Source organism: Lithobates pipiens, unplaced genomic scaffold, assembly GCF_037356315.1.
Source record: "Lithobates pipiens isolate NorthernLeopardFrog02 unplaced genomic scaffold, aLitPip1_a1.2 Scaffold_1, whole genome shotgun sequence".
NCBI lineage: Eukaryota > Metazoa > Chordata > Amphibia > Anura > Ranidae > Lithobates > Lithobates pipiens.
In genome coordinates, this window is record NW_027507685.1 from 240,972,165 (window position 1) to 240,985,118 (window position 12,954).

Below are 12,954 nucleotides of genomic sequence, written 5' to 3' on the forward strand. Positions count from 1 at the left end.
ACTGGTCTTGTCTCCGCCCCCTCTTGTAGTTGTGTGCAGACTGTAGTGGGTGGAGCCTATTTGGCCCCTCCCACAGCTCTGCTCTCTCACTCTCTCCTTGTGCAGGGGGACTGGTCTTGTCTCCGCCCCCTCCGGTAGTGGGTGGGGCCTGCTCTGCACAGGCTATGTCCAGTACAGTGATGATGTCACTGCTGCATTTACAAGGAAATATTTGGGTTTGAAAAGGCATTTGGGGAACACAAAGTAGATTTATATCCTTTGTGGCTATTGAGGAATATTTTCCAATGCAAGTGTTTCTGCTTTTACCATTTTCTGTCATTGTAATATGCCCGGTGTTACATTTCATCATAGCCATATTTACATCTATGTTTTGCGTTTTAGCATTTTGCCAAGCATTACCACAACACACGGCAATGCACATACCACTGGGTTTTGAATGGCACCCGACACACTAATGCAACCCCCCATCCTCCATGCACCTGCATTGCAGTGCACCACAAAGCATGGTAATGCATAGCCATGTGTTGTGTCATAAAAAAAGGTGCATGTCCCATTTTCTGTGCGTTGTGATGCTTTGGTAGTCTGATAAAATGATTTAGATGTCCTAATGCAAAATGCGCCACTTAACAGAAGTGCGTTAATGTATGCAAGGGACAGAATGGGCCTATTTATACTATTGCAATGCAGTAATGTGCGGCAAAAATAAGACCTAGTGTGATTATCGGTGATGGCTGCAATATAAGCCCTACCTTCCAAATAAGCCCTAGTTTAAGTCCTTGTAGGTCTTATTTCCAAGCTCTGATGGTTTTTCCAACATAATTCCGCTCAAGCTTGCCTTGCATACACACGGTCACACAAAAGTTCTCTGAACTTTTGACCCTCAAGAACGCGGTGACGTACAACGCTACGATGAGCCGAGAAAATTAAGTTCAATACTTCTGAGCTTGAGTCCAATTGTTTCCAAACATGCGTAGGAATTGTGCGTGTCGGAATTTGTACAGACTGGAACTTTTTCCGACCGAAAAATTGACAACCCGCTCTCAATCTTTTGCTGGCCGAAATTCCGCCAGCAAAAATCCGATGGAGCGTACACACGGTCGCATTTTCCAGCCAAAAGCTCACATCGGACTTTTGCTGGCGGAATTTCCCATCACGTGTACGGGGCATTACTTAACACATGACATAAGAGATTTATTAAGACAGGAGCGCACTAAATCTGGTGCAGCTGTGCATGGCAGCCAATCAGCTTCTAACTTCAGCTTGTTCAATTAAGCTCTGACAATAAAACCTGGAAGCTGATTGGTTACTATGCAGAGCTGCACCAGAGTCTGTGTGCACCACCCCAAAAATGTCATTGGGGCCCTAGGGCCTCATTCATACAGATGGCAAAAGCAGGCGGTTAGGCTATTGGCTCCCTGACCACCTGGCAACAGTCTTTATGTGCCTTGCATTGCGGAGTAACAAAAATAACGTTGTCTGCAGAATTCAGTCGGCATTAAAGCCTTGAAACCATTCCCATTGACCTCTATTGTAACGCACCTTAAAAATGCTTACAGCACCTTTCATTAACTGCCTAAGGACCCGAGCCTATTTTTCAGACTTGATGTTTACAAGTTAAAATCTTTTTTTTCTTTTTTGTTAGAAGATTACTTAGAACCCCCAAATATTATATATATAAAATTTATTTTTATTTTTTATTTTTTTCTCAGACACCCTAGAGAATAAAATGGCGGTCGTTGCAATACTTATGTCACACCATATTTGTGCCAGGGTTTTACAAGAGCAATGTTTTTGGTTAAAAAAAAAAATGTAATTAGAAAAATAAGACAACAGCCCAATTTTTTTTTTTTCATATTGTGAAAGATAATGTTGCGCCGAGTAAGTTGATACCCAACATGTCACGCTTCAAAATTGCGCCCGCTTGTGGAATGGCGACAGACTTTTACCCTTAAAAATCTCCATAGGCAAAGTTTACAAATTTCTACAGGTCACATGTTTAGAGTTACAGAGGAGGTCTAGAGCTAGAATTATTGCTCTCGCTATAACGATCGCGACAATACCTCACATGTGTGGTTTGAATACCGTTTTCATATGCAGGAGCAACTTACGTATTCGCTCGCTTCTGTGTGCGAGCTCGGCAGGACGGGGTGCTTTCATTTTTATTTTTTTTATCTATTTTACTTTTTTTTTTTTGCCACTGTCTTTTTTTGAAAAGAAATTTTGGGTTACTTTTATTCCCATTACAAGGAATGTAAACATCTCTTGCACTAGGAAAAAAAGCATGACAGGACCTCTTAAATGTGAGATTTGGGGTCAAAAAGACCTCACATCTCAAATTTACACTAAAATGGAATTAAAAATATGAAAAAATAAAAAGAAATGTCAATTTTTTTCCCCCAAAAAATAAATAAATAGTGGCCATCATTGGTTTTAGTGGAAGGAATAGTAGCTAATTGTTGGTATCAGTGGGAGGAATAGTGCCCCATTGATGGTGTCAGTGGGAGGAATAGTGCCCCATCATTGATGTCAGTGGAAAGAATAGTGCCCCATCATGGTTGTCAGTGGGAAGAATAGTGCCCCATCATTGGTGTCAGTGGGATGAATAATGCCCCATTGATGGTGTCAGTGGGAGGAATAATGCCCCATTGATGGTGTCAGTGGGAGGAATAATGCCCCATTGATGGTTTCAGTGGGAGGAATAGTGCCCCATCATTGGTGTCAGTGGGAGGAATAATGCCCCATCATTGGTGTCAGTGGGAAGAATAGTGCCCCATCATTGGTATCAGTGGGAGGAATAGTGCCCCATCATTGGTATCAGTGGGAAGAATAGTGCCCCATCATTGGTATCAGTGGGAGGAATAGTGCCCCATCATTGGTATCAGTGGGAAGAATAGTGCCCCATCATTGGTGTCAGTGGGAGGAATAATGCCCCATTATTGGTGTTAGTGGGAAGAATAGTGCCCCATCATTGGTATCAGTGGGAAGAATAGTGCCCCATTATTGGTGTCAGTGGGAGGAATAGTGCTCATCATTGATTTCAGTGGGATGAATAGGGCCCCATCATTGATGTCAGTGGGATGAATAATGCCCATCATTGGTGTTAGCCCCATCATTGGTTTTAGTGGGAGGAATAGTAGCTAATTGTTGGTATCAGTGGGAGGAATAATGCCCCATTGATGGTGTCAGTGCGGGGAATGGTGTCCCATAATTGGCGTCAGATGGAGCAAAAGTGTCCAGAGGGCCAGATAGAAGCAAGCAAAGGGCCGAATCTGGCCCCCGGGCCACAGTTTGGAGACCACTACGCTGGATGATTTAAAAAAAAAAAAACATAGCTTGTTTGGCGCAAGCTGAACCGGCATTAAAATTTCAAAGCCTATATGAACTTAGCCTAAATATTTTTTTTTTTTTATCAGTCTAACCTTTCACGATAAAATAGGACCAGGAATTGGCCATCGGTTGCCATGGCCAACGAATCAGAAACGAGTCGTCATTTGCGCAAAGCTGAAAGAGATCAGCCAGCGGTTGCCATGGGTTACGGCCCTCTTGCGCCCCCTCGTTGCTCTTTGCCCTGCCTTATTAAATAAGCCAGTACATGTCGTGATTATCTGGAACAAGTGTCAGCGTTAACTCCTTCCATCCTTTCCTTTTTTTTTTCCCTCCGCTCCCCATCCTGAGTGATTTCATGCCTCCCCGCTGCACCTGTCAGCGTGCCCGTTCATCCATTCTGGCATGTGTCAGGCAGAGTGTCTATTACCTGTGCCCCCCCTGTATCCCTTCCCACCACCACCACCCCCCCCCCCCCCCCTTCGCTCGCCCCCCCTCCTCTCTCCCCCTCTCTTATTTCCTCATTTCCCATTCTCTTTGTAATCCCTCGCTCCCTTCGGCGTGGGTGACATCAATGTGTCTCCTCCCCCCTTGCTCCCTCACTCTCTCCCTCTCTCGCTCCCTTCTCTCCATCCCTCTGTCGCTCTCTCTACACTGCAGAATCCAACCGTGGAATCATGCAGATGCTGCTGGTCCCTCTTGCCTCTGCCGCGGGCTGTCTCGCTCCGCTGTCTCTGCCCGTCTGAGGCTGCCCCTGGATTGCTGCTGCTCTTATTTCTAAGACACATATATCTGTATTTCCTTTTATTTTATGTTTTTTTTTTTATTAATCATTCATCTCGCATCTCTTCCTCTGTCGCTGTTTGCTTGTCGTCTCTTTTTGCTGTCTATTTGTTTTTCTCCGGCAGTCTCGCTCTTTCTCTCTCCTGTTGATCGCAGTCTATCCCATCTGCTTTGCCAATTTTTTATTATTTTTTTTGGAAGGTCTGTTTTGCTTTTGTTCCTCCACCCGTCACACCTTTTAACCCTCTTGCACTTTTTTTTTTTTTTTTTTTTGGTGTGCGTCTACAATGCTTCGCCCTGTCCCCTGTCCCTCCGGCTGGCTGTCCCTCTGCTCTCACCCCCAATGATGCCCCCTTGTTTGGTCATGTCGGTGTCACTGTTTGTGCCTGTCTTGACTCTCATGCTATGTGGTGCGGTCTCAGGTAAGAAAGCCCTGCACGTGGGCGCCCTCTTCCCCATGAGCGGGGGCTGGCCCGGGGGACAGGCCTGTCACCCAGCCGCACAGATGGCCCTGGAGGACGTCAACAACCGGAGGGACATTTTACCGGAGTACGAGCTCAGGCTGATACACCACGACAGCCAGGTGAGAGCAGGTGCTTGGGGTGCTGGTGGGGAATCTAAGTGGTGATATACCATCAAGATAAGGCTGGTTTTGGATATAAGTTACACAAATAAAAAGACAGGTGGAACCATGGTAATTGTCCATTGTAATTGTACCCGATTCCCAGAGATTGGAAAGATCTGCAGGTTCCCATATCCACCAACTGTACAACAAATTCCAAATTTTCTGCTGATTAGATTCAGTTATCATCAAATATTTTTAGCGGTCTTAAAGTTTATTTTTATTAGTTAAAAAAAAAAGTCCTGATATCCCCAGTCCTGTATTTGGAAGGTTTGTCCTTGGAAGTGTCCCTGGTTGGCCATGCTAACCAACTGCACCATAGCAATCTTTGACTTCTGCTGATATTTTCGGGGGCTCTCAAGACAAACCCTCATTCGAGACCAGGGTTTAAAAATGAAAATGATTTGTTTTCCAGTATGATAAAGGAGTCATGTATGTTTTTAGAGTGTTCTGTAGTTTTCCAAGGCAGCAATGCATGTGATGAGTTTAAACACACCAGCTTAGCAGCAGAAGGTCCTTCCAAGATGTTTACAATTTTTTATCTCCTGTAACACCTCCTGTACGTTATGAATAAAGCCATAAAGGGGGCAAGTCCCCCGCCTACTATTAGTAAGATCAATTTTGGCATTGGAAATGAAAGAAGTTGGGCTGTAGACTTAAGATCCCTTACTATGATCGGTGAGATCAATTTTGGTAGAGGATATTAAAAAAGTTGGACTGTAGACTCAAGACCCCTGACTACTATTAGTAAGATCAATTTTGGTAGGGGAGATGAAAGAAATTGGACTATAGACTCAAGAACCCTGACCATGATCAGTGAGACCAATTTTGGTAGGGGAGATTAAAGAAGTTGGATTATAGACTCAAGACCCCTGACTATGATTGGTGAGATCAATTTTGGTAGAGAAGATTAAAGAAGTTGGGCTAAAGATTCAAGACCCCCGACTATGATCAGTGAGATACATTTTGGTAGAACAGATTAAAGAAATTAGGCTATAGATTCAAGACCCCCGACTAATATCAGTGAGATACATTTTGGTAAGGGACTTTAAAGTTGGGTTATAGACTCAAGTGCCCTGACAATGACCGGTGAGAACAATTTTAGTTGAGTAGATTAAAGAAATCGGGTTGTAGACTCAAGACTATGTCAGTGATATCAATCTTGATAGATGAGATTAAAGAAGTTGGGCTATAGAATCAAGTCCCCTGACTACAATTGGCAAGAACAATTTTGGTAGAGGAGACTAAAGAAGTTGGGCTATAGACTCGAGAACCCTGACTATGTCAGTGATATCAATTTTGATACATGAGATTAAAGATGTTGGGCTGTAGACTCAAGTCCCCCCATTTATGTTCAGTTTGTTAAATTTTGGTTGGAGGACTTTAAAGAAGTTGGTCTTTAGACTCGAGTCCCCTAACTACAATTGGCAAGAACAATTTTGGTAGAGGAGACTAAAGAAGTGTGGCTGTGGACTTGAGACCCCGGACTTTGTCTGTGATATAAGTTTTGATAGATGAGTTTAAAGAAGTTAAACTATAGACCTATGTCCCCCGACTTGCTTTTAGTGAGATCAATTTTGGTGGAGGACTTTAAAGAAGTTGGACTATGGACTCGAGTCCCCTGAGTATGATCGGGGTGAGATCAGTTTTGGTACATGATATGAAAGAAGTTGGACTATAGACTCAAGACCCAAGACTGTGATTGTTGAGAACAATTTTGTTAGAGGAGATTAAAGAAGTTAGGCTATAGACTTGAGTTTCCTGGCTATGATCGGTGAGATCAATTTTGGCGGAGGAGATTAAAGAAGTTGGACTGTACACTCAAGATCCCTGACTATGATCAGCAAGATCAGTTTTGGTAGAGGGGATTAAAGAAGTAAGGCTACAGATTCAAGTCCCCCCAACAAGATCAATTTTAGGAGAAGAGATTAACAAAGTTCAGAGGACAGGGTGGCTGCTGCTAAAAAATTGAAAGAGTCTAAACCTGACAGAGAGGGAGGGGGAGGGGAATGGGGAAAGTTACAGGAGCTGAGACAACACGAGAGAAGCAAGAGACAGCAGAGGAGAAGTGATGGAGAGAGACCACCAAGACGGGGGCATAGAGACCTCATGAGTGACCTTTATTTAGATCCACTCTGATGGGGGGGGGAGCGCTGGGGGGTGCAGCAAGGCTCTCTCTCACAGGATTACCCCCTGCGCTCTCATTATTCCTCTCAGCTCTCTCACTGTTACCACGGCAACGGAGGGAAGGGTAAAATATTCCTGAGAAGAGATAGACGGAGAGAGAGAGGAATGGGCAGAGAGGGGGGAGAGGAGAGACAGATGGGGAGAGAGAGGAAAACATGTGATGGAAGATGGATAGCGATGACTAGAGGGGGGTCATTATCTATCCACAGAAAAATAAAATGCATATGTGTGTATGACTGTGGCTTGTTCCTTCTGTCCTAATTTCTCCTTCCCACCCTCCACAGTGTGACCCCGGGCAGGCCACACGACACCTGTACGAGCTGCTGTACAATGACCCTATTAAGATCATGTTGATGCCAGGGTGCAGCAGTGTGTCCACGCTGGTGGCGGAAGCGGCGCGCATGTGGAACCTCATAGTGGTAAGCGGGAGCCTCTGGCCAGCTATGTTTGTCTCAAGTTCTTTCTGCTTTACACCACTTTCACTCCTTCCTTTAATTCCACCTTCCGTTTCCTGTTTTCCTGGTATGTGAGAAATCTGCTTTTATAGTCACTAGTTTGTCTGTTGGTCACTTCATCATTATTTCTTGTGTTATAGTCACTTTCCGAACTATAGACTTATACAACACCACCTACCTGTCTACGGTCCCCCCCCCCCCCCACCCTAGTTTCCATTTATTACCTGCATTTCTCATGCATTGTTTTCTTCTTCCTCCTGTCTTCTTATTATGTGCTACTTGTTTTTCTTTGACTTTCTCACATTATGGTTTCCGTGATTCTTTTTTTCTGTATTCCTTACCTCTGATAAATTCTTTCACCTTTTTTCTACTTCATGTACTCCTCACTTCCTTTCTTCACTTACCATTTTTTTTCCTCCTGTGTTCTCTGTATCCTCGCGTATAGCCTTCCTCCTGCACATCCTCTTCTCTTACACCTGCAATCTTTCTTCTTCCTCCCCTCTTCTCTTTCTCCTTTATTCTATGTTCTTCCTCCCCTCTTCTCTTTCTCCTGTATTCTCTGTTCTTCCTTCCCTCTTCTCTTTCTCCTGTATTCTCTGTTCTTCCTTCCCTCTTCTCTTTCTCCTGTATTCTCTGTTTTTCCTCCCCTCTTCTCTTTCTCCTGTATTCTCTGTTCTTCCTTCCCTCTTCTCTTTCTCCTGTATTCTCTGTTCTTTCTCCCATCTCGCTCCTGTATTCCCTTTTGTCCCTTGCAATTCTTCTCTTTCTCCTGCATTCCCTTTTTCTTCCTCACTTCTACTTTTCCTTCTGCATTCTCTCCTATCCCTCACCCCCAATTCTCTGTTCTATATCATCGCTTCTCTTCCTTGCTTCCTTTTTTCCTCCTGCGTTCTCTCTACTTTCTCGCTAATTCTCCTCCTCCTGCATTCTCTCTTCTTCCTGATCTTGTCCTTAATTTAGTATTTTTTCCTCACCTCTTCTCTTACTCTTGTATTTTTTATCTTCTTCTCTTCTCTTCCTCCTGCATTCTCTGTTCTTCTTCTCTTCTCTCTTCTTCTCCTCTTGTATACCCTGTTCTTCTTCACCTTACCTCTTCCTCCTGCATTCTCCCTTCATTTTTGTCTTTTCTCTTTTTCATGAATTCCTTCTTCCTCATCTCTTCCTCCTATATTCTCTGTTCTTCCTCACCTCTTCGTTACTCCTGTGTTCTCTGTTATTCATCATCTCTTATCTTCCTCCTTCATTCTCTGTTCTTCCTCACCTCTTTGTTACTTCTGTATTCTCAGTTTTTCACCATCTCTTATCTTCCTCCTTCATTCTCTGTTTTTCCTCACCTCTTCTCTTCCTCATGCTTTTCTGTACTTCCTTGACTTTATTTTCTTCTCTTCCTCCTGAATTCTTTTAATCACTTCTCCTCCTGCATGCCCTGTTTTTCTTCTTCCTCATCTTTCCTCTTATATTCTCTGTTCTTCCTCACCTCATAGTTACTCCTTTATTCTCTGTTCTTCATCATCTCTTATCTTCCTTCTTCATTCTCTGTTCTTCCTCGCCTCTTCTCTTCCGCCTGCTTTTCTGTACTTCTTTGACTCTCCTGCATTCTATTCTCTCCTTCCTGGTCTCTTCTGAATTTTCTATTCTTCTTTGCCTCTTCTCTGTCTCTTGTATTCTTTTATCTTCTCTTCTTTTCTTCTTGCATTCTGCCTTCATTTTCATCTTTTGTCCTTCTCCTGAATTTCTCGTTCATCTCTTCTTCCTGTATTCTCTGTTTTTCCTCGCCTCTTCTCTTCCTCCTGCTTTTCTGTGCTTCCTCAACTCTCCTGCATTCTGTCTTCTTCCTGATCAAATCCTTTTGAATGTTCTATTCTTCCTTGCCTCTTCTCTTTCTCTTGTATTCTTTCATCTTCTTCTCTTCTCTTCTTCCGTCATTCTGCCTTCATGTTTGTCTTTTCTCGTTCTCCAGAATTCCTCTTCTCTTCCTCCTGCAGTCTCTGTTCTTTCTCACTTCCTCTCTTCCTCCTGCAGCCTCTGGAGAAGACGGCTGGAAGAGACAGAGTAAGAACAGAAGGAAATGGAAAGGAGGCAGAGTAGTGTCAAAGAAGAACAGAGAAAGCAAGAATAATAAAAGAGAACTCGGATGGGAGAAAAGAGAGTAGGAAGCATACGTAATGCAGGAGTGTCGAGGAAGTACAGAAAAGGAGGAGGAAGAAAGGAGATGAGGAATAACAGACACTGCAGGAGGAAGAGAAGAGATGAAGAACAGAGAAAACAGGAGTGTCGAGGAAGTAAATAAAAGCATCTGTTCTCTGCAGTGTCTGTTCTTCCTCACCTCTTCTCTTCCTCCTGCTTGCCTGTACTTCCTCACCTCTTCTCTTCCTCCTGCTTCTCTTCTCTTCCTCCTGCTTTTCTGTACTTCCTCAATGCTCCTGCATTCTCTGTTCTTCATCTCTTCTATTCCTCCTGCAGTGTCTGTTCTCCCTCACCTCTTCTCTTCCTCCTGCTTTTCTGTACTTCCTCGACACTCCTGCATTCTGTGTGCTCCCTACTCTCTTTTCTGCCAGTTTTCTTTTATTATTCTTGCTTTCTCTGTTCTTCTTTGACACTACTCTGCCTCCTTTCCTTTTCCCGCTGTTCTTACTTTGTTTGTCTCTTCCATCCGTCTTCTCCACTTCTCTTTTTCCCTGGGAATTCTCTCTCATTCCTGCGCGTCCTCTTTTTTTTTTATTTCCCTCTTCCTTCTGAATTTTTTCTTTCATCTTCATTCATCTTTTCCTTCTGTATTCTCTCCTCCTATTTCACTTTTCTGTTCATCCTGCGTTTGTTTTTCCTCCACTTTTCTCTTCCTCCCATATTCTCAGTTGTTTTTCTGCTCCACTCCTTCCTCCTGTTTCCTTTGCTCTTCCCCCTCTTCTTTTCTCTTCTAATTTTCTTCTATTAGTCTTAGATTTTAGATTTCTCGTATTAGTCTCAGGTGCTCAACTAATCTTCCATATTTGTTTTTTCCTCCTCCTTCTGCCTTTTCTCCTTTCATTAGCACAAACATCTTCCTGAAATATATCAGGAAGGTATATTATTGTTGTAAAGATACACCAAGATTGTTAAAAGGAACCTCTAAATAAATAGTGTTGCAATTGGTTTTGGAGTCTATTCTTGTTTTTTGACATTGTTAGCGGCCATGTTCCCCTGTGATGGTCCGGGTTCCTGTAAGAGGCAGGCTCCCAGAGCATCAACCTCAACTCTCCGGATTTCTATAGGAGGCAATTTTGGGGTTACACCAATTATAGATATAGCACCATCAAGTTACATATTTATTGTACAGTCCCATCAGTCCCTACCCTCAAGGAGCTTACAATCTAAGGTCCCTAACTCACATTCATACATACACTATGCTGTCAAAAGTATTGGGACACCTTTACACGCACATGAACTTTAATGGCATCCCAGTCTTAGTTTGTAGGCAGGGGTGGATTGACCATTGGGCCACTCGGGCACTGCCCGAGGGCCCAGAGCCACTAGGGGGCCCCATCAGAGTTGCCAGCCTCAGTAAAACCAGGGACAGTATGTAAAAATCTGTGTTTTTTTTTACATCTGTCTCTGAAATGTCCCTTACCGACATCCTTTTGGTCTAAAAATCCAGAGATTATAGCTGCCCCACCTCTCCAGTACCTTCTCAGCCAATAGAGACATGTCTGTGTATACTGTGTGACTGTATACTGTGTGTGTGTATATACTGTGTGGCCCAATAATCTCGGATTGCCTGGGGGCCCCATAATCTCCTTTTGCCCGGGGGCCCCATGAGTTGTCAGTCCACCCCTGTTTGTAGGGTTAATTATTGAGTTGGCCCACCCTTTGCAGCTATAACAGCTTCAACTCTTCTGGGAAGGCCGTCCACAAGGTTTAGGAGATGTGTCTATGGGAATGTTTTACCATTCTTCCAGAAGAGCATTTGTGAGGCCAGGCACTGATGAGGAGTCTCCACTCTAATTTCATGCCAATGGTGTTCTATCAGGTTGAGGTCAGGACTCTGTGCAGGCCAGTCAAGTTCCTCCACCCTAAACTCACTCATCCATGTCTTTATGGACCTTGCTTTGTGCACTGGTGCGCAGCCATGTTGGAACAGGAAGGGGCCGTCCCCAAACTGTTCCCACAAAGTTGGGAGCATGAAATTGTCCAAAATGTCTTGGTATGCTGACGCCTTAAGAGTTCCCTTCACTGGAACTAAGGGGCCAAGCCCAACCCCTGAAAAAAAACCCCACACCATCATCCCTCCTCCACCAAAGGATTTGGACCAGTGCACAAAGCAAGCTCCATAAAGACGTGGATGAGCGAGTTTTGGGTGGAGGAACTTAACTGGCCGGCACACAAAATCCTGACCTTAACCCGATAGAACACCTTTGGGATGAATTAGAGCGAAGACTGCGAGCCAGGCCTTCTCGACCAACATCAATACCTGACTTCACAAATGCGCTTCGGGAAGAATGGTCAAACATTCCCATAGACACACTCCTAAACCTTGTGGACGGCCTTCCCAGAAGAGGTGAAGATGTTATAGCTGCAAAGGGTGGGCCAACTCAATATTGAACCCTACAGACTCTCCTTATTTTCCGACCGTGTGTATGACCATCGGTCTTTTTCTGTCACCATTTTCTATGGTCTTTAGATTGAGAGCCTGTTCTTAATTTTTCGATCGTGCGTATGCAATTCCGACACGCAAAATTCCGAGCATGCTCGGAAGCATTAAACTTCCCTTTTTTATAGTGCCTTTAAACGTGTTGTATGTCGCTTTGTGTTATTGCCCATCGGAATTTGGTGTGACCGTGTGAAGGCAAGACAGTTTGAGCGAAATTCCGTCAGGAAAACCATCAGAGCTTTTTCCGACGAGAATGCCGATCGTGTGTATGCGGCACAAGCCTGGGATGTCATTAAAGTTCATGTGCGTGTAAAGGCAGGTGTCCCAATACTTTTGACAATATCGTGTATTTCTAGGGACAATTTGTAGTCAGGAGCCATTAGCTTACCCGCATGTCTTTGTAGTGTGGGAGGAAACCCACACAGGCACAAGGAGAACATGCAAACTCCAGGCAGGTGTAGTGCTGCTGGGCGGAAGCACTAACCACTTAGCCACTGCGTTGCATGATGGTTATCCAATTAAAAATTTCTTTATGTTAAAAAATAAATAAATAAAGGGGTTTTCTTCTCCATAAGAAAACTTGGGCAGAGACATGCAGTACCTTTAGGCTCCCTTCACCAACTGTGCAATTAAAGCTTCTGGCTTATATTACCGCATAGACGGCGGAGCCATTTATCAAACCTGTATACAGCTGTTTCCAGCTTATTAGGTCACATCAGTATGATTTGCAGTCATGGGGCTTCTGTAAATACATTGCTTACAGCAGACCTGAAAGGTGCTTTTTAATGTACTTACAGTAAGTAGAATACATGTAAAGTCAATGGTCCCACTTGCATAAAGGTAAATGGTACTAAATCCCTTTAAAGCCGAACCCCAGGCAGATAGAAAATGAACACATTAGTGCAGCTCTGCATTCATTAATAAATCATTACATGTTTTTTTATTTTATTAAAGTG

The 12,954-nt window shown here is 43.8% G+C and overlaps 1 protein-coding gene across 2 annotated transcripts in view; it reads left to right on the forward strand.

Moving 5' to 3' along the window:
• GABBR1 (gamma-aminobutyric acid type B receptor subunit 1) overlaps positions 1 to 12,954 on the forward strand; it is a 345,365-nt gene that overhangs the window by 173,262 nt on the left and 159,149 nt on the right. Inside the window, exons 7-8 of one of the 2 annotated variants that reach the window (XM_077484771.1) lie at positions 4,530 to 4,690; positions 7,201 to 7,335. In XM_077484771.1, the coding sequence (XP_077340897.1) occupies positions 4,530 to 4,690; positions 7,201 to 7,335 (296 nt within the window). The remainder of the gene's footprint in view (positions 1 to 4,529; positions 4,691 to 7,200; positions 7,336 to 12,954) is intronic. The other variant, XM_077484772.1, reaches the window with a different exon arrangement.